Source organism: Protomyctophum parallelum (assembly GCF_964188405.1).
Source record: "Protomyctophum parallelum genome assembly, chromosome: 7".
NCBI lineage: Eukaryota > Metazoa > Chordata > Actinopteri > Myctophiformes > Myctophidae > Protomyctophum > Protomyctophum parallelum.
In genome coordinates this window covers 43184629-43206553 of record NC_139705.1, presented here as the reverse complement: position 1 = coordinate 43206553, position 21925 = coordinate 43184629, and the positions used below count along the sequence as shown (strand labels likewise).

General features: G+C 45.8%; 1 protein-coding gene across 1 annotated transcript in view; it reads right to left on the bottom strand.

Annotated features, from left to right (window-relative positions):
• Window positions 1-262: 262 nt before the first annotated feature.
• LOC310862370 (cadherin-4-like) overlaps window positions 263-21925 on the bottom strand; it is a 238493-nt gene continuing 216830 nt past the window's right edge. Inside the window, exons 11-17 of the mRNA XM_083770241.1 lie at window positions 21873-21925; window positions 13750-13892; window positions 8724-8963; window positions 7306-7542; window positions 6638-6777; window positions 5620-5784; window positions 263-3609 (exon numbers count right to left, since the gene is read on the bottom strand). The exon at window positions 21873-21925 is cut by the window's right edge and continues 204 nt beyond it. Of these exons, the coding sequence (XP_083626367.1) occupies window positions 3403-3609; window positions 5620-5784; window positions 6638-6777; window positions 7306-7542; window positions 8724-8963; window positions 13750-13892; window positions 21873-21925 (1185 nt within the window). The 3' untranslated portion in view covers window positions 263-3402. The remainder of the gene's footprint in view (window positions 3610-5619; window positions 5785-6637; window positions 6778-7305; window positions 7543-8723; window positions 8964-13749; window positions 13893-21872) is intronic.

Genomic DNA, 21925 nt, shown 5'->3' with positions numbered 1-21925 from the left:
CCAATGACAAGTATTAACAAGAGCGATATTATGTGAAAGGGGCCGTGAAAGGTCATTTGCCTCAAATGTGCAAATCTGCTTTACTGCTGGACCCCCTGTCAGGTCTGACGTCTAAGTGTATAGGGAACATAAAGCATTTATGAATCAATAGTGCATCTGTGGCAGCAGGGCGCTCATAGAACACTCACATACAGTACAATAAGGCCTAGAAGGGTGAATGTGGTGGGATAATACAGTAAATGTTGGTTTCACATGGGGGATAATACAGTAAATGTTGGTTTCACATGATGGGGCAGCAACATTTCTTTACTCCATAGGGTAGCCAGCCTTGAACGGCGGCATACACCCACACACACAATTATGGCCATAAGCTCATATAGAAATCTTGTAGTTCCTAATAAATGCACGTGGCTTTCAGTGGTGAACTGTACCTTGCTGAGTATTGATTGACGACAACACGATCTGAGTGGGGAGAAAAGAGCGTAGAAATCATATAAAAACACAAAAAACAAACCTATACAACAATCATTTGACAAAAATAATCCTAAATAACAGAATGTGAGATTCTACTAAACTGTGTTGAACAAAGAGTAAGTAAGACTCGTGACAAAATATAAGACCTTATCCAGTGGATAGCCATGTAGGCTGTAGGCTACTGAAAGACCAAAACCTCACTGGCAGTTTCTGCCTCACGAGTTGCAGACATTAGTCTGTGAATCATTGATATAACTGTCCTGCCCTGTTAAAATCAGCAATTATGACTGCATCCTCCTTCCCTTGTCTGCGCTGATACCACTCTGTTTGCCTTTCACCTCAGGACAATGTGACGGGCCGGGGTGGGAATCAACAAGGAATTATTACAATTATTACAAGGCAATTATTAGATAAGATCACGATGTTGCAATTCGTTGGGATTTGTATTTGTTCACTTGTGTTTCACTAGCCATAATGTGACAAAATAACTGTATATAATACCAATATTGATACCAATCGTGATGAAAAATAATTGCTGAATTTACTTTCCCGGCTCTAGTAGAGTGTGTCGACATCATCTTGTCAGACTTTCTGAGCGTCACTAGGTATCTCATACAAGGCGATGAGCAGCTGAAAGGCAGTTAGGGGAAAGCAGAGCGGTTTCACCTCTCATCAAGGACTTTGTGGCGGCTCACTCGGAGTCGTCAATGTCATGGAGATTACTTCCGGGGATTCATCAACCCCTTAATTAATAGAGAGGATCTGGAAGGGGGATTAAACACACAACCCTGACCATTTCTTATCCAACCCACAAGCGGAGGCACTCCTAGCACCCAGCGTTGAGGAGCTGTCAGTAGAAATCACATTCTCTAGAAACACTAAAGCTAACATTTAAAAGCAGTCCAATGGGCACATAAACAATCGGAATGGAATCTCCTAATATCCCCTGTTAAACGTTTTGCATATTTAAATAATTTAACAGCAAGACTATATATGTTTTTTAAATATGAATTCCAGTAGATGATTAAGAAGTCTCTTGGGTAATGTGATTCCTTTTCGTCATTTAACTCTTTGTGTGCCAGGTATTATTGATTTAATTCAATCACCAGTGCCAGTGTTTTTAGCATTTTTAGTGGCATCAGCAAAGCCATATGTTATCCGTAGCTCTGTGCAGATCTTCAAAGAGCAGATCTCACAGTCTTTTTCATGAAGTTTGTAGTTCTTTCAGGGAGTGTTCCTCACTCTACTTCTCTGTACTGGCAAACATTTTCAGATGAATGAAGAGCCGTCTGAAAGGAGACAGATTGTGAGTGTTGCCAAGTCCCTGACTGAGGCTCAGCTCTCTTCCTTACTATGACAGGGACTGGCAACAGAGATTGTACGTCAAAAGTTTGTCATAATAACACACTGAAGAAAAGAAGAAAAGAGAAAATAAAATTGCACATGAACGCAAACACGATTAAACGATATGGCTCACGCAATTCAGTATGTAACGCCGGGGCTCCACTGGGCGCGTCAGCGTTGCGTCTCCGTCACCGTCAGGGAATGTTCCCTTTTTAATCAATGAAGGGTGGCTCCACTGCCTGCGTTGCGCTGCGTTCGATGACTGCTTTCAAATTGCCCCGGTTAGTTTTTTGACCTGCGCCACACGCGCCCGGTGGAGCCCCGCCGTAACCCTAGAAGAAGTGTTTCATGTAATCTAAATGTTTATTTTTTACTATTTTTGAAAAATCAAAGAACCACTGACATAGAAACATAGCTTTTTCAGAAAACTGTCGGGATGTAGAAGACATTTTTAGAATCTGATCTCAGAATGGGTTAAATAACCGTCATATATCAGCAACACAAGTGTTACAGTAGGTGCGAAAGTGATAACAGCTCAAAAGTAACAAGTGCAATCAAAGCCACAAGGACACATACTGTACTACAGTATATCTTATTCTCCAATGTTGTTCCATTCCTGTGATTAGATCACATTCAAGTTGGCTATGATCTAGGAGCTCAGATGTGCCAGACTCCAAAAATAAATGATTTGTCTGTAACTTACAATGAGCCATTGTTGGCTTATGTACAGTATGTCTAAACAGAACACCCTCATATTATGTCAGTGATGCCTCCAAAAGCAGCACCAACATGTGCCATGGCTACCACGGCTCTGCAGAAAACACAAATGACAAGGGAACGTCCAAGTTAAAGGGTCAGGGGATATGGTGGGCAGGTAAGCCCAGAAAATGGCAACCTATCCTGAGTTAGCAGGAGTCTGCAAGATACGCACCACTGAAGGCACTTCTTTAACAACAGTGCTTCTGTTCTAAGTAATTCAAGTTCAAGAAAGACTGAGCTAAGGCCTTCCACGCAGGAAGGACTTACATTTCAGAATTGTTTCTGTCTTTTCTTCTCGTCAGACAAAGCAAGCAGCGGAGCCTAACGTACACGTACTGTATCTGCACAAACGAGAAGAACAGGGCTTTTGGTGAAGAAAGACTTGTGAACCCTCATCAACAGCAAATGGCTCACATCTTAAGGGGAGTGTGGAAAACAGAAGCTCAAACTCCAATAAACATTACATCGGACACACAGCTAACACCTGCGTCTCACATAAAAACATAAAAACAAAAAAAAGCACAAAAAAGCAACAAAAGCCTGCCGTCCAAAGCTCTATTCTCAGTCTGGGACAGTTTTAGAGCTGGAGAGAAGGCTAAGAAATGGCATCCAGAACTGCCTCTCAGCACGGTCCACTGTGGCAGATCATTTGATTGGTCGGTTGGTCAGTTAGTTTTTCAGTGTGTGAATGTTTCATTATGTGTGTTCAGGAACAGCCCTGATTTGTTGGGGGATAGAGCATGGCAGGCCAGCTGACAGGGCAGAGGTGTGTGTGTTCGTGTCTGCACGTGTACGTATGTGTGTGTGTGTGTTGGAGCACAGAGTTTAATCGTCGTCGCCTCCTCCATACATGTCCGCCAGCTTTTTGAAGCGGGGGCCCCAGTCGTTGAGGTAGTCATAGTCTTGGTCTCCTGTGCTGGAGGAGTTGAGGGAGCTGACTGAGCCGGCGGTGGAGCCACCGCCCTCGTAGTCGAACACCAGCAGGGAGTCGTAGGGAGGGGCCGTGGGGTCGTTGTCCGCTGCTCGTAGACCCTTGGACAGCACAGAGAGAAAGGAACACAGCCATCAGTATCCACCAGGCTATGAGACACAAGAATGCAATGAAGTTAAAAGGAAAGGTGCATTGAAGGCGTATTTTGAATTCTAAAACGGGTAGTCCCAATACTTCATTCTGATTGGCTGGTTACCGTCACGTGACCGGTGTAAATTTCACCGATAACCCACTCCTTCAATCACTTTGTATCAAACTGCAGCCTTGTAGCTGAACTGGGGAAGGGGGGATTGCTTTACAAACACATGCCGTGCGGGCGTCTAAGCACCGCCCGGCTCATATGACTGTGAATGTGTGGCTCCAGGCAGCCCCGTAAATACATCAAGCGCTATTCTCCCGTCACATAGGCTACTTGCGGAGCAAAACAAGGAAGTGTTTTGGCTCTGGGTCGCTCGCTCTGGTGGCACAAAGCGTAGATACTTTTGTGAATTTAATAGTTTTAATATTGCTATATGTTTGTAACCGTTTTAGAAAAGCAATAAGCCACTCGAGGCCCCAGCTTACCGGGTATTTTACACTGGCTGGGAGGTAGAAGACCCTCCGCTGCGCGGCGGGTCTGCCTACGCTCCCAGGCAGTGTAAAATACCCGGTAACCTGAGACCTCTCGTGGCTTATTGCTTAATTACTACACCAGGTTGGGCACCGACCGACTCGGAAATGATGCCTGCTTTTAAGATGCCCCAACCAATTATCCATTGTACGCCTTGTCGGGGGTTCCCGTCAGTCTGTGTCCCTTTTATGGCCGTATATTTAGATTTCAGTATCTGACACATTTATAGTAGGGTTTTTAGAGGCAGAATTGGTATGGGGTGCATGCATTCTAGGTATTAAAGGTAGGGGAGACGAGTCTCCCTGTATCTCCAGCTCTTTGGTAAACAGAAAATAACGTTTCAGGTCGGGCTACCAATCGTATCCAATCAATCAGTGTGCAAATGGACATTTTGGCCAAAGGCTGGCAGTGGCACTAGAGGAAAGGCCATGTTGGCACTAGAGGAAAGGCCATGGTGGCACTAAAGTAGTGGTTATCCACCAGTGAATATGACGGTGCAAAGAAGATCCCATGGCAATCCAGCCAATTCGAAGTTTCAAGCACACTCTGGCGAGCAAGGTCTTCTAGATAATATTTGGGAGCAAAGTGGCAGATGAGCGGAAAACAGACCAACCGACAATGCTGTCCTTAGAGCCCTGTCGCTGTTGAGAAAGAAAAGAAGGGGGAAAAACAGAAAACAGAAAAAGCGAAGAACAGGATACAGTTGAAGATACTGTAGAGGATACTATGTCGATGCTGTTCCATGAATAGACATTTCATCCACTTGCCTCCACTCCACTCCACCCCCCCTCAGGGATGTAGTGGGTGGCCAAAACACCATGTGTTTGTTGTGCATGAGTTTTTACCAGGCTGCTGGAGAAACATCAGGTGTTTGTGACAGAGAGAGACAGAGAGCGTGAGAGGGAGAGAGAGAGAGAGAAAGGTGGGTGGTGGATCAAGCTGAACAGCTGCCAACACTTGACACAGTCATGAGCCTGTCAATCAGCGTTTTCTTGCATGAGTGTATCAAGATTGTGTGTGTGTGCGTGTGTGTGTGCGTGTGTGTGTGCGTGTGTGTGTGTGTGTGTGTGTGTGTGTGTGTGTGTGTGTGCGTGCGTGTGTGTGTGTGTGTGTGTGTGTGTGTGTGCGTGTGTGCGTGCGTGTGTGCGTGCGTGCTGTGATACTGTAACAGTTGTCATGAAGAACACAACTCAACCAGCATACTTGGGCTTGCAGATTGAACAGCATCCAACAAATCGTAATCACATTAAACACGTAAAAGAGCGCATGGAGAAATACTGACGACTCTGAAACTACTGTGATATGTATTAATGTTTTGGTACGTGCGTGTTTCTTACAGCTTTGTGAGGACATTTCCTGATTAAAGGGATTATTTTACCTGTCGCTGGAGGTTTAGGTTCGGGGAATTAGAATGAGCGTGTGGCCACATTATGAAGCTCACCTCATGGATGAAGTCTCCTATGTCTCCAGGGTGGGGGATGAGAGGCCTGATGGGATACTGTGACTCAGGGATGATGGGGCGTTCGTCCACCCTGCGGACACCTGGAGGCTTACTGATGATGTGTTCCAGAGAGTCTGGCTGCTGAAGCTGGCTCAGGTCATAGTCCTGTCACAGGGAAACAGCTGGATCAGTGTTGCTTGTTGAGACAGATGCTACTGTAGATATGTCATTTAGATAGATGCTAGGCATGTTGTGTACTTGTACACAAGTATGTTATTTAGATATAATGTAAGGTTTAAGCTAAGGTCTACTTGTGCTCCTAGTTAGTTTGTAGCACATACCTGCCACTGTAATTCATCCACCCACCCCTGGTGTTGACTGACATGGGTTAATTTCCCTTCACTTTGTAATTTGCAGGAGTCTACTACATGTCTACATTGTAAATGTGTAAGGTGTTCCAACGAGGAGTGTGTACCCAGGTGTTCCAATGAGGAGTGTGTACCCAGGTGTTCCAATGAGGAGTGTGTACCCAGGTGTTCCAATGAGGAGTGTGTACCCAGGTGTTCCAATGAGGAGTGTGTACCCAGGTGTTCCAATGAGGAGTGTGTACCCAGGTGTTCCAACGAGGAGTGTGTACCCAGGTGTTCCAATGAGGAGTGTGTACCCAGGTGTTCCAATGAGGAGTGTGTACCCAGGTGTTCCAACGAGGAGTGTGTACCCAGGTGTTCCAACGAGGAGTGTGTACCCAGGTGTTCCAACGAGGAGTGTGTACCCAGGTGTTCCAATGAGGAGTGTGTACCCAGGTGTTCCAACGAGGAGTGTGTACCCAGGTGTTCCAATGAGGAGTGTGTACCCAGGTGTTCCAATGAGGAGTGTGTACCCAGGTGTTCCAACGAGGAGTGTGTACCCAGGTGTTCCAATGAGGAGTGTGTACCCAGGTGTTCCAATGAGGAGTGTGTACCCAGGTGTTCCAACGAGGAGTGTGTACCCAGGTGTTCCATCATGTCAGTGCACTCACCTGGTCCTCCTCGCCTCCTCCCTCCTCGTCGTATTTCAGGATGTTATCTCGGACATCGTCCTCAGGATCGATGAGAAGCTGCTTCGTCTGCCTCTCCTTTTCTCTGCGCTTCATCCACACCACGAACAGAAGCACCATACCTGTAGGACACAGCCATCATGTTTAACTTCAACCACATGGTCCACACTGCTACAAAACACCATCATACTGGGCTACCACCCCTCAATGCACGCACGCACACACACACGTACGCACGCACGCACGCACGCATGCACATACATCAAGTTTAATATTCAGCTGGAAAGCAGTACAGCTGCAGGTGCGGTTGTACATGAATCTCAAATCTGTTTTAAAAGTGCATGAATTGAGTCCTGCAACACATGGGAATAACAATACCAAGCAGCATAATGTGTTTCCAAGACATATAGCAGATATTTTCCCTAACACACAAAGACTTGTATGTCAACAGATGCAGGAGAGGATTTCAACCACCGAGGCATTCATTTATAATACAAACCACTGTACTGTTTATGTTACAACCTGCTGAATGTTTTATGACGTCCCAACACACTGCTTGGGAGAGATGCCAATCAAAGAAAATCACTGGCAACTCTGACATTATGGCTGCAAGTGAATGTGCGTGCGTGCGTGCGTGTGTGTTTACTTACTGAGAAGAATGATGATGCAGATAAGTATAGAAATGATGGCTCCAGTGCCCAGCCCGGCTGCAGCCACAGCCCCCAGGGTGGTACAGTCTCCGTTCTCATCGCAGGGGCACACCTTCAACCTGATGATAGACCTATTGGACAGGGGAGGGTTCCCCGAGTCCGACACGACTACAGGGACCTCGTACATCCCCGGCTCCAAATACACCTGGTACCGCAGACCCAAACGGGCATAGTCCCCTGTGACGAACGAGAGAGAGAGAGAGAGAGAGAGAGAGAGAGAGTTGCTACCGATGAAAATAACACATAAGACACAATTATTCAAACAATGGTCAGTCTGGTATTAAATCAACAACTGGCATGTCAGTTATTATTCTGGGGAAACTGTGTCACAGCTACAATAAATGCTTTGGTGTAAGACAAAGAGAAACACTCCTCACTCATAGGTACTTCATGAAAGTACACTTTTTGGCAGAAAAGCTATCTTCTATAGGATGAAAAAGAACGGAGAGACATTCAGTTGTCATCGCTGAAGGCGGCACGTCTGCCGGAACTATGTATTTAATACTAAACTATGGCCTTGGAGTTATACGTTTGCGGCATCTCCCTTAGACCTGGTGTTCCTGAAAATTGCACGCACACTTCTACTTTCTTCCACAAGCTATGCTTATGAAAGGATTGCAGCACTACAGATCTGTTCTGGTCTGAGTATCTGGTACTAGTACAGCTAGGGGTGGGTCCCAAACCTCTGGACCAAGCAGGTACCGAACCGAACATGCATGGGTACTCATGGGTATCCATTACAACAATTCAATTTCGGTTCTAACTATCGGTTCCTACAGACGTGCGCTGTCACACGCTAATTATTTATTTATTTAACAGCTAAATCCGATGAAAGACTGGTGTAGAGTAGCTGCGTGTGCGAGCGTATCTCTCTCTCTCTCTCTCTATGCAGCATTGACAGGGGAACGTGGACGGTGGGGGGATCATTTGGGGGTTAACAGTTACTCTTCAGCCAGTCAATCAGTAAGACAATAACACACAGCTGAGTGATCAGCGAAAGGCCGCTCGCACATCAAAGGCAGAGTCTCACAGCTGTAGGCTACAGAGTCGCTAATTAATGGCTCTGTCTGCACTCCCAACGCACGCAGTTGGAAAAGGAAAGAAGGGAGTTTGTGGGAGTTGTTAGCACGCTTTGTGTTAAATTGACTAAGGCAATAAATAGGAATACAACGTTGACCTATTATTTTAAATAAACATTATAATAAGTTATTTTGTACCATTTGGAACCGAATTAGGGAACCATTATAGGAACCGGAATCGATAAGCAGAACCGGAATCTGTACCAGATTCACAAAAATCCCAACGATACCCATCCCTATAAGTACAGCCATGATCCTGTGCCTACGACTTCTCCTCACCGTTGATCCGGGTTATGGTCCAGTTACGCCGAGCGCTGGAGGGGAAGCTGGGCAGCTCGAAGACGAAGGGTCCAGCGTTGGGCTCGATGTCGGCGTCGACGGCCGTGATGTTGACCCCGTTGGCATTCCTGTTCACCCGCTCACAGATCTGAGCCTCCTTGGGTACCAGCGCCGGGGGGTTGTCATTAATATCTATCAGGTATATCTGCAGAGTGCCCGTCCCGCTGGCTGCAGGAGAGCCTGGAAGCATGAACGAGAGCAGGAGGAGAATATGAGGTCCACAAGAAGGGATTGATGGAGAAGGAAGCGGAGAGAATGAGACGGCCAAGCGAAGGCAGACAGGGAGAAGGAAAATAATGTCGGAAGGCAGGGGGGTTGGACGGGTGGATGAGATGAAGAGCAGGAACAGAGAGGAGAGGGAAGAGTAGGGCAGAGAAAACAGTGCAGTCAATACAAACCTGTAGTGAACGAGAAGCTCTGCTCCAGATGGAAGCAGAGAGTTTGTATTTGTCAAATGAGAGAGATGGAAGAGAGAGGCCAGAGGAGACTTTCTGTTTTTGACAGAAATACTTCTGACATTTCTGTTTTCCACCTCTGCTCTTCCCCTTATGCGACCAAATCAAACCCTTTTCCCACTCTGTCAACAATACACAGCACACTCAAACACCCAGAGAGGCACAGAGGTTCAGTAATGATGACTGTAACATAATAAAACAAGTCTGCGTCTGGGTGGTGATTTTTCAACACGAGAGGACCAGTATCTTGCACTGTCGGTCCGACCGATCACATTTGACTCGTGCATCTCCATAAACGTTCATTTATTGTTGTACAAGTCGAAAATCTCCATGTATGTGCATTTCACACGGTTTCTGTTGTGTCGGCCATCAGTGCATGTTGAAAATCTAATGTCCGTATACGTGCATTTGGCTTATGTTGTGTCTGACATCTGCACTATTAGGCCATTTGAATATAGGATACAATGAGATGGTCCTACAGGATGGCCTATCTGAATATAGGATACAATGAGATGGTCCTACAGGATGGCCTATCTGTCTGCTGTTTTATCACTTCCATCATACTTTCTGGGACAGTTCACTCTTCCGTGCCAGTGAACACATGCATACAACGTGAAGGCACACGCGCACACACATCTCGAAGCTATAGTTGCAGTGATTAGACAGAAAAACAACATCAGTAACAGCTTTCCGGGGATATAATAATACAGAATAAAAGACACCATTGAGAGAGCAAGCTAGAAAACAGTTCAGGCAGCACACGAGCGTATGTGTGTGTGTGTGTGTGTGTGTGTGTGTGTGTGTGTGTGTGTGTGTGTGTGTGTGTGTGTGTGTGATGGAAAAAAGACAGCTGTGGAAAAAAGAAAGAGACTCATGAGCAGTGTGAGCGGCAGAGCTGTTCATTGAGCGTGTCAGTGGTTGGCAACCCTTGGCTGCCCCAAATTAAGAATCATTTCCCCACCACGCCCCACCAAGCCAATGCTAGAGGGGAACTACCCCAAGATCCCACCGTGATGGCTGAGACAAGAACTGTAATTTACAAAGATTTATGCAAAGCTGACATATTCGTATCCACCAAATAAACATGGCAACAGAGCAAGATTTATTTTGGAGAAAGATAGAGAGAGGGGGGTTAGGAGTGGGGGTCAGGGGGTGGCTATTGTCAATCATCCTGTTATTCCACATCACTGGATCAGGTATTGATCTTGGTTCTCCAGGCTGCATGCCGGAAAACGCACACACACACACACACACACACACACACACACACACACACACACACACACACACACACACACACACACACACCCGCAAGCGCACAAACACCCGCACACCCATGCACGCACGCACACACACACACACACACACACACACACACACACACACACACACACACACTCTCTCTTAGGGAGCTCTGTATTCTCCAGTTTGTTCGAGGACATGCAGAAGCAGCTTGCTACAGCTGATAGGAGAATTATGTGGGCTTTAACAAGCTAAATAAATAATTATGTTTGTGTAAATTCATGGAAAGGATTTGTATTAAGTTTCTCTTATTGGTGGCAGCTGAGCAATTTGAAAAGGTAGCTTATGTTCTTAGAAGACAAAACAACAACATACAGTAAGTGTGTGTGCTGTAGGTGTAAGGCAGATGGTGCAGGGACGTGATAATATGTCTCCTTCTCAGACTGTCCACCTGTATGTATCTCTGCTCTGTCCCTCCTCTCAGTCACTCACCACCCTGTATGTATCTCTGCTCTGTCCCTCCTCTCAGTCACTCACCACCCTGAATGTATCTCTGCTCTGTCCCTCCTCTGTCACTCACCACCCTGTATGTATCTCTGCTCTGTCCCTCCTCTCAGTCACTCACCACCCTGTATGTATCTCTGAGTCTGCTCTGTCCCTCCTCTCAGTCACATCACCACCCTGTATGTATCTCTGCTCTGTCCCTCCTCTCAGTCACTCACCACCCTGTATGTATCTCTGCTCTGTCCCTCCTCTCAGTCACTCACCACCCTGTATGTATCTCTGCTCTGTCCCTCCTCTCAGTCACTCACCACCCTGTATGTATCTCTGCTCTGTCCCTCCTCTCAGTCACTCACCACCCTGTATGTATCTCTGCTCTGTCCCTCCTCTCAGTCACTCACCACCCTGTATGTATCTCTGCTCTGTCCCTCCTCTCAGTCACTCACCACCCTGTATGTATCTCTGCTCTGTCCCTCCTCTCAGTCACTCACCACCCTGTATGTATCTCTGCTCTGTCCCTCCTCTCGCAGTCGGTAGTATTTCTCGGCGGAATCAGCTGTTACTGGCAGTTTCCCGGTGGTTGCTGCGTGAAGCGGCGGCCACGAGATGGAGCGGCAGTGGAGTGACATAATCCCCCAGCACATGCCGCCCCTACCCCCGGCAGTTTACCGGCAGTCGCGGCGGCTGGAGCGTGGCTACCGAACGGATCGACAGAGCAGCGGAACGGAGCTGTCATAATCCATCCACCTACTCCGGCAGCTGCCGGTCCTCCCCCCGGCAGTGCCACGTCTCATGTCGTTGCCTGATTATGCACTCGCTGCTTCTGCACTCACCACCCTGTATGAATCTCTGCTCTGTCCCTCCTCTCAGTCACATCACCACCCTGTATGTATCTCTGCTCTGTCCCTCCTCTCAGTCACTCACCACCCTGTATGTATCTCTGCTCTGTCCCTCCTCTCAGTCACATCACCACCCCATCATATCTTACTACAATCCCCTCTCACATTATGATGGCTGACACTCCAACACCCACACAGTCTGCTGCAATTTCCGATTGAATGAAGTCTATAGTTAGCATTAGCAGCAGATTCAAAAAAATAATTCAGCCTCTGCACGCGCGCACGCGCGCACACACACACACACACACACACACACACACACACACACACACACACACACACACACACACACACACACACACACACACACACACACACACACACATGCACGCGCGCGCGCACGCCTATGGCCAGCCTCCTGTTTGACTCGTATTTCATAACGTAACCTGTTACGTAGCGACGTTGTTGCGGATTGGATGTTGTTCCAACGAATCAGAGTAGGGTTAGGGTATTTTCATCATCAGCCAGCGCCACTCTGTCCATTATTTTCTCACTGTTGAAAAAGTTAGCACCAGTTCGAGACTCAAGAGAAAAACCTACGGTCTATTTGACTCAGTAGTCCACTATATCAGTTTCAAGAAGTACAAGTAGTACAAGAAAATAAAATCAGTCTGAAGTGTGTGGTGCTGTACTGTACTCGTGCTGTAGTACTGTACTGTACAAGCCATCCTCCCTGGCCTTTGTGTGTGTGTGTGTGTGTGTGTGTGTGCGTGCATGTGTGTGATGCTGCTCAACAGTGCCATCCAGTGGTATTAGCAAGGTGTTTCAGCTGTGCGTGCTCGCACACAGGGACACGTATAGGGACACACATAGCTGCGTATAGGAGTGGCTAGCACCACTCAAAAATGCAAATGAAAATAATAAGGGGACGTTGCAGGGCAACAGCAGTTGATATGATGTCAAACTGGTGTTTTTGTCCCAATCTGCACCACAGACCAATCAGAAGCTTCAAGTCGGTTTCTCAGTTTCGGCATGTCCCGCCTATACCTTGGAGACGCAGTAGGAGACGTTCCAGACTGAGCAGCGATGTGACAAAACACATTGACGGAATGCGGCGAATCAGGCTGGAAAACAGGCCACCTGCTGCGCTGCTTGATTCTGTGCCGTAGCAAACATGACATGTAAACAAACACGGAGTGTCATTTACACCCACACATTGCTCTCATGAAGTTTTTGAAAACATTTGAAGGGAGAAATAAACAATGCAGTCATTGAAAATTGGAAGGGGTCTTAAATGGAACACACAGGAGACTCCTCAGACACATCACTTTCACATTGAGAAAAACAGGCGGAATTAAAGGAGGGATAAAGAAGGAGAGAGAGGGGGGGGTAATTGTAAATGACAGCTAAACGCATGTATGCAAACACATTTGTGATGCCACGCGAACACATGCACGCATAAGCACACACACACGTGCACAAACACACACACACACACACACACACACACACACAATCTGACTGTCAGTGGTGATTCACACCCATCCCAACTCGAGGTAAACACACCAGTGCACTGTGCGTCAGTGATAAGACACTCTTGGAGGGGGGAAAAAAGCAGATGCTTCTCGCTTGAGAAAAAATAAACTGATTGAGTTTGTGCTCGGCTAAGCTAAGGATCAGTATGGATTCATGGCTGCCAGCTCTAAGCCAGCTGTACATCTCTCTGAACCAGAGCCAGCGAGCCCAGACTCCATGTCCTCCATGGTTCTAGAGACACACAAAGTTCAGTCTGGAGTTTGGTTTTGGCACTGATTAATGAACTGCACTTTCATACAGATATGAAAGGATAAAGGTTGTATGGAAATGAGAAGGATAAGAAGAAGCACTCCTGTATAGGAGTGGAATGGAACACTGTAAGAGGCTTCTTACCATTGTCTGTGGCCAGGAAGGTGGCTTCATAGATATTGTTTTTGACATAGATGGACTCTCGGTCCAGGGTTGCCGTGGTAACGATCTGACCGTTGGTTCTGTTGATGGCCAACCAGTCTGCAGGGTCGTTCATCTTTGAATACCTGAGTGTGCACAGGGACACATCAATAGAGAAGTTAGTAACACACCAAATACATGTCCTTTCATGCTACAGTATGTGTCTCACATACCAAGCACACATCCCCCCCACACATACACACACATAAACCCACCCACCCTGACCTCACGGCTCCACTCAAGTTTAACATGACTTCTACTCTAGATTCTGCAGACTACAGTCAATTTCAGCTCATTTTCCACCCATGTATAACGCACTGAAGCCAATTACCTCCTCTGTTAAGTACTACAGCAACCATGTGCATGCATGCGTGTGCATAATCTTTTGTTCTCATGCACATATACTGTACGTGTGTGTGTGTGTGTGTGTGTGTGTGTGTGTGTGTGTGTGTGTGTGTGTGTGTGTGTGTGTGTGTGTGTGTGTGTGTGCATGTGTGCGTGTGTGTGTGTGTGTGTGTGTGCGTCCATGTGCGTCTCACTCCACTCTCCAGAAGTGCTTAATCTGCTCTTTCCTTTTCCATCTGATGTCTCTGAATACCACCCCTCCCCCACACTGGACAAGACCTATACGCTGTAGAGTGAATACCACCTCTCCCCCACGCTGGACAAGACCTATACGCTGTAGAGTGAATACCACCTCTCCCCCACGCTGGACAAGACCTACGCTGTAGAGTGAATACCACCTCTCCCCCACGCTGGACAAGACCTACGCTGTAGAGTGAATACCACCTCTCCCCCACGCTGGACAAGACCTACGCTGTAGAGTGAATACCACCTCTCCCCCACGCTGGACAAGACCTACGCTGTAGAGTGTAGCATTTTTTGGTATCGGAAGTTGCAGCATTTTTGCACCGCTTAAGGAAACTACGTTGACGCTTTAGAAATCAGTTTACATTCTCCGTGAATCAAATTAGTGTTGTGATTGGCTGAAAGAATATCGTATACCTGGGGTCAATACATCTGACGGATGTTCCGGCCCAACACTTCCGCCGATACACTCTCTGCCTTAGGTTGTGACCAGGCTTTTCTCTTCGCAGATGAGTAAGGCTGCGACTGAGGCGACCGAGCCCCTCACCATAATTATGATCTCTCTGAATCTAGATCGCCTCACGCCTCATGTTCCTCACCCATCTATTCATATTTCTTTCTCATTTCCTTTGCATTTCGGGGTCCATCGCCTGCAACCCTGGCAGCGGCAAGCGTAGCCTACCTATGATTTATGAACATGCAATACCAGTGTGTGTGTATGCAGGTGACGTTTCCACATCCATCTGATTTAATTCAGTCACAGTCAGAAAGGGGGCCACTAAGTCATTCTGTTAAGTCATATTGCCAGAAAAATCCAAAAGGATTTGATCTCATTCTCATTTTTATATGCTACGGATCAGGTCTGCTTATAGACAAATACATATGCAAACAATGAAATACATACAATTCAATTATTTATGCGGGTGAATTTTTGTTTGTGGCGTGATGGCGATGGATGGTTGCCGTTGTGGAGGGTGTAATCTCCACATCGGTAGAGAGGGGTGGGAGGGATTTTCCCAGCAGGTAGTGGTTGAGTTCCTAGCGGTGTAGCGCAGTACAGGAAAGGGAATCAAAGAGGTGATATTCCTACACTCCCGAGGTGAGCTGAGCCCCGACTGACTGTCAGACTGTGAAATGAGTGGCTGGAGCATGTCCAGCAGAGTGGGGTGAGGGATGCGAAGGTAGTAAGAGAAATGAGGGGGAACGCACCGTTACTGGTTACAGTAATTTGAACTGAATGTGTTAGCTGTTATCCTCAGCAGGATTTACCTGACACTTGAAATTTGGCAGTAATTAAAAAGGCATTATTTCCTTTTCACCCGCATGTTGTTGTTTTCTTCTCCATCCTCTGTCGCCTTTACCCCCGGTGCGGATGAGATTTGGGACACCTTTCTCTCGCCTTCCCTCCATTGTGTCCGTTGAAAGGTGGACAGACCCTGTTCTTTCTGTGGCTCTCTGCGGTCTGGTAACACGTTAAGAAGATTAGAGCTGGGGTGCTCAGCCAGTTAGTGCACAGTCCATTATCCACCTAGTGAGCGCAATGATCGAGGTTAGAATCCGACCCCCCATCTTGTATCACCTCACATAGCTCTCCTTTTTCTGCCCTTGGTTCCCTGTCCCTCTAAACTGAAAGCTCCTCAAAAATAGGAAGAATCCCAATTCCCCGCCCATATGGATCTGAGTCTACCGAAGTATTAGGTGAGAATCTGACCTAAGAAACCTTCAGGTGGATTAGGAGCATGTCAGCAGGGTGCTGAAAGCAGATCCCAGTCTAGGTGTCTTGTCTTCAGGTGGGTTAGGAGCATGTCAGCAGGGTGCTGAACCAGATCCCAGTCTAGGTGTCTTGTCTTCCGCTTAATTCACTTTTAAGGTTAAGATGTTTCAGGTGGGCTTTCAATTACACGGTAGGGCTAATTGGATCATTAGAACATGAAGAACAAGGTTTTTGGAAGGCAGCTGCAGTGTTGTTGTTTACAAATACCCAACATTAGCAATAGCAACACCGCTGTGGGCGACTGGCAGTCAGTGGCCAAGACTAACTTTTAATGAAGTGCTTTCTGTGTAGTTGGAAAGGTAAACACTTCTTGTTTACCCCCTGTGTTAACTAATTAACATACATTACGGTGTGAAAAGTGTTTTTATTCCTTCCCTTTCCTTATTGCCTCCCCAAGCAAAGGTCTATACCTGTATACTGAAGGTTGTCTCATTTGGGGATCGGTGTGTGTGTGTGTGTGTGAGTACGTGGGGTGAATGGATGATTAAGGCTGGCAGGTTTAGTGATGTTAGCAAGCAGCAGGGAGGTGGTACAACATTTATTTTTCAAACCCATGACCCAGAGGATGAAAAATGCATCAGCTCAGGCACGGTGTCGTGGGTAATCATTATGCGAGTGTCTCCAATCCCATGTGGACCTGAATGTGCAGCATCTGACAGATGATACCTCACTCTGCCCTCCCCATCCCCCACCCTACCTCACATCAACCCCCAAACGAACCCCTGTCAACCTGCTACCCCGTCTGATGAGCACCTGTCAGGTTCATACTACTATACCACCTGCACTCATCTCTCCACCGCCACACTTTTACGACTTCCGTAAATCTTCCTCCCTCATCTCCAACATCCATTTTACATGAAGACATCTACCTCTTTATGGGAAGATCCCAAACATAATTAGACACAGCGTGAATGTGCAGTCAACTTTTTGATAAACAGGAGCAAAGTTACACAAATTGCCTCCCTGGTGCGTTCACTGTGCGTTCAGGTCTGTGGGAAGCTGAAAGTGCAATGGCTTAATGTATAACATTATGATAGCCTACAGTGATCGATGTAAAGATTACAATACAGTGATATGTATGTGGTAATGATATACACTGGGTTCCTACTAGTGATGCACGGCGCGTTGTCCGCAGGTCCCGCGGGTTCACCCACAGGGCGGGCGGAATGCTTCAAGGTTTTCAGCGCAATTAATGATATATTTTGTTTGGGTGTGCGGAACCGCCGTCGCAAACAACAAAGTCGAAATATATAAATCGAAACAAGTGAGCACATGACATTCATTCATCTCGAGCGGAGAGCAGCGAGAGCTACACTGCTGCGATGCGCACAACGACTGAAACGAGTGAAGTGAACCGGTCCGAGACAGATCTGTCATGTCATGTATGTGTATAAGTTTTATACTGTTCATTTCAAATAGCCTAATTTGTTACGACTCAGGCTGGAACGAGGGACAGTTACCTCTCTGTCTCTGTCTCTGTCTCTGTCTCTCTCTCTCTCTCTCTCTCTCTCTCTCTCTCTCTCTCTCTCTCTCTCTCTCTCTCTCTCTCTCTCTCTCTCTCTCTCTCTCTCTCTCTCTCTCTCTCTCTCTCTCTCTCTCTCTCTCTCTCTCTCTCTCTCTCTCTCTCTCTCTCTCTCTCTCTCTCTCTCTCTCTCTCTCTCTCTCTCTCTCTCTCTCTCTCTCTCTCTCTCTCTCTCTCTCTCTCTCTCTCTCCAGTGTCATTTCACAATTTTCAATCACACACACTTTCTGACTGACAGGCACTTCTAGGCAATCAAGCAAATGTGATACTTAATATTAATAACAGCAAAGCTAGCAACTGCTCATTTTACTTTGATAACCAGTAATTTGGGCTGCAGGGCAGACTGGGTGTGTAATTTCCTAGTGTTTAAAATGAGATATTCCTTTAAATCTGGGTAGAAATTTAAAATAAAAATATTCCAGCCCTTGCCCTTCGGATTCCCTCTGCATGTCCCTGCCCCCTCCGCTCTCTCTCTCGAAAGCATGAAAGCAAAATGGCCATTCCTAGTCTGGAAACATAAATATTTTTCCACACATTATTTTACATTTTCCATACTTTCCAGGTTTTCCATACTTATGTATGAAATGAAATTCCATACTAATTCCATAATTCCATACTCTGTCTGCATATGCAGGTGACTATAATTTGACAATTATTTTGAATCCCAATTCAGTCATTATGACAATTAAAGGTATATTCAGTGATTTCACTTAATTCAAATATCACTTATTTTTTTGTTTTGTTGTGATAATCCTCTCTACTATAGAGTGTGCTGACCTGTCCCCAGTTAACCCCTGGGGGTCAAAAAACCTTAGGTTTCGTTTTTGGCTCTCTATCCTGATTGGATGAAAGGCTTAGGTCCCAGCCAAAAACGAAACCTAAGGTTTTTTGAGTGAAATCACTGAATATACCTTTAATTCCATGCTTGCCACTGCTGCAACATATTGGCTCACCTGCCAGTGACGATGCTATCCACTATAAATTAATATTTTCTTTACTAATTTTTCTTTACTAATTTAGGATTATTTTATTGAAATGCCACTGTAGGGTACTTTAGCCTGTTCTTAAAACTCATTTAAGTCTAGTTTTATTGATAAATCACACTCTTACTGTACTTTTGTATTCAGATTTTACATTTTGTATTTGTCTTATGTTCCTTGTTTCTTGCTTTTGTTGCTACATGTCAGGGACAGGGTGAAAACTTGCATTCTTGCATACTAATACTACTGTATTTGAATGCCTTGTTCGTTAATTTACAGTCCCTCTCAAATGAGCAAATAAAGTGTGTTAAGATGCTAAGTGTGTGTGTGTGTGTGTGTGTGTGTGTGTGTGTGTGTGTGTGTGTGTGTGTGTGTTTGCGTGTGTGTGTGTGTGTGTGTGTGTGTGTGCGCGCGCGCGTATGTGCGTATGTGCGAGAGAGAGAGAGAGCATGTGAGAGAGAGAGAGAGAGAGAGAGAGAGAGAGAGAGTTAATGTGCAAATGTGATAGGGGAAAAGGGAGGGGGTTGCATAAAGTGAATTAAGTAGAAAGAAGGAGAGAGAGCGAGAGAGAGCAGCTGGCGTCCTCCTAAATTATAATGTACACCCAATTTACTCTCATTTACTGTGAAATTAGCTGGTAAATGTGTTTACATCTTCTCCCCAGAGAACACGGGGAGGAAAGGTTTCTGGTGGAGTTTGAGCTTTGGGTGGAAGTAGGAGGCATTATTAATGTCACATACGCCAACCCAGGGTTCTGTCTGGCTCCATCCATGCACAGTTGTTATCAACAACCAGGATCCAACCCTACCAGGATAGTGAGGATACAACCCTATCAGGATAGGGTTGTTTGTACCAACCCTATCCTGATACTTCATCAGTTGTTATCAACAGAGTACCAACCCTATCCTGATACTTCATCAGTTGTTAATAAGGATAATAGGATAATAATCTGGGCTGTCTTTTAAAGACAAACTGCACGTCGTAGACGTGTGTGCAATCCGAGACTCTGCTGTTTTTCTGAGATCAATATCAAGTAAATAGCCGTAATATATCTCATAAAATCAATACTAACATACTTACTTAATCGAAAAAAATATATCCTACTTTCTATTTTATCAACATGCAGGCTGTCAGAATGACGGTTGCTGTTCACCTTCATGCTTCCACATAGGTTAAACACTATATTTACGGATTTTGGTGATCTCATATTGCCTTTCTTCTAGCGCCACCCTTAGGCCAAAATCTCCAGTTGGTTGTTCAGGGTCAGTATAGACTCTAGGGTCTGCTAGCAAAGCTTTTAGACTCTTTGTCTTGTTAATCCGTATTTTTTATAATTTTACCTTGCAATGTCTTGACTTATTTTCATATTTTTTCATCTCACTGCTGAGGAGAGAACAAGCTTTATACTGCCTGCCATGTTGCTATTGGCTTGTTGAATTATTGAGAAATAAAGAACTTGACCTTTAGTCAACTTGCTTGGTTGCTGCTGGTCAGCAAGCACATGTAGCCGTTGCACTGGCTATGGTTACTATCACGGCAGAAATAGTATATAAGAAAAGATTATCAGCACTCACTTTGATCCTTTAACAATTTCTTGTTGTTCAAGTCATACAACAGCAGATCGTTTCGGCCCACAGGCCTTCCTCAGTGTGAATAAACATACAGGAGACATGACAAGTGTCACTTATAAAGGGGCGGGGTGCACCGCACAAAGCAGTCCGGGTGAAAACTGTTAAGTAGTAGTTATATCATACTGTAAACACTCCTTATTCATGCCCCTATTACTTCCAATACTCATGAAATTGTACAATAGTGGAGTACTATATTTGACAATGACAATAAATGGATTATCTATACTTTGACTCACGTGACCATTATGCAGGTGCATCTTTAGTTAAGTTGACAGCATGATGGAAGTCAGCTGGTCATTTACAGTAAAGGTTGGTTCACAGTTGAAATGCAGAGTTTTAACATTCTGTCTGCCGGCAGACAGAATTCTGTTTCAGCATTGGCTATGGCTAGGTGTGCGTGTTCGTGTGTGTGTGTGTGTGTGTGTGTGTGTGTGTGTGTGTGCGTGCGTGCGTGCGTGCGTGCGTGCGTGCGTGCGTGCGTGCGTGCGTGCGTGCGTGCGTGCATGCATCCATAGTGTGTGTGTGTGTGTGTGCACTTATTATATGGAATACACACACCTTTAATTAACCCAGAATCTAGTACTCTTAATTAACCCTCTTAACCTTGCTACTCAGAGTGCTAGACTGGCTCATAATCTTTGCAGCCTTTGAGAGATGAGCAATGTCAAGATATACTGTAGCCTCATCCCTGCCCCCTGACCTCAAACTGCTGAGGTGGAACAGAGGCATTTCTGCCTGCTGATTGTGCATAATTATGCAGGGATGATTTACAAGCCATGCACTTCAATTCAATATCTCTGTGTCGAGTTGGAAATGTTCAGTTGGACCTGGCCTTTATACTGTAGAGCCTCAGTATTCTAAATGCCTCAAGGCTGGAGGTAGAGTATATAAATAGCATAGTGTTTTATTTGAGCACACTGTAAGCACTGTAGGCAACAGTGCAGCACTATCTCTCTCTCTCTCTCTCTCTGTTTCTGGCACAACAGCGCCACTTTTGCCCCTACTGGTACTCATAGTCACATATGTAGGTGGGTTAACACGGACATTGCTGTTCCTTGGAGTGGTTGCACCACTCAAAAAGTGAAGACATTCGCACACTGAGGGCTCCGATGCTGTGAGTGCCTTTATTTGCACAAATAGATGACGGTGACGTTTCGAGCACAATGCTCTTCCTCAGACAAGCAATTTCCCCAAATAGAAATGCATTCAGAGAGATGCTACACTCACAGAAAAACTAGGATCATGGCCTTTGAACATCAAAAAGAGAGATAGTGTTGTGCACAAGCATTCTGTGAAGGACTGAAGGACATTCTGTAAATCTGGTGTGATTTCCTTTTTCATATTGTCAACAATAACTTAAGAGAAATATGTGTGTAGGTGAAAGAAGTCGAAAGGAGGGGACACTCCTTACGACTACTTTCTCTATTCTGGGGGAAACATTTGGCGAAAATAGCAGATCTACAGCCTCACAACGTGTCACAATGCGACACGTTGTGAGTAGGTAGAATGCTATCATTGACCCTGGGGGCTCCAGTCAACAAAGTATTTAGTAGTTTAGTTAGTGTGTATACCTGATGGTCTGTGGCATCTGCAGCCTGTCGGGGTCGGAGGCAGAGAACGTTGT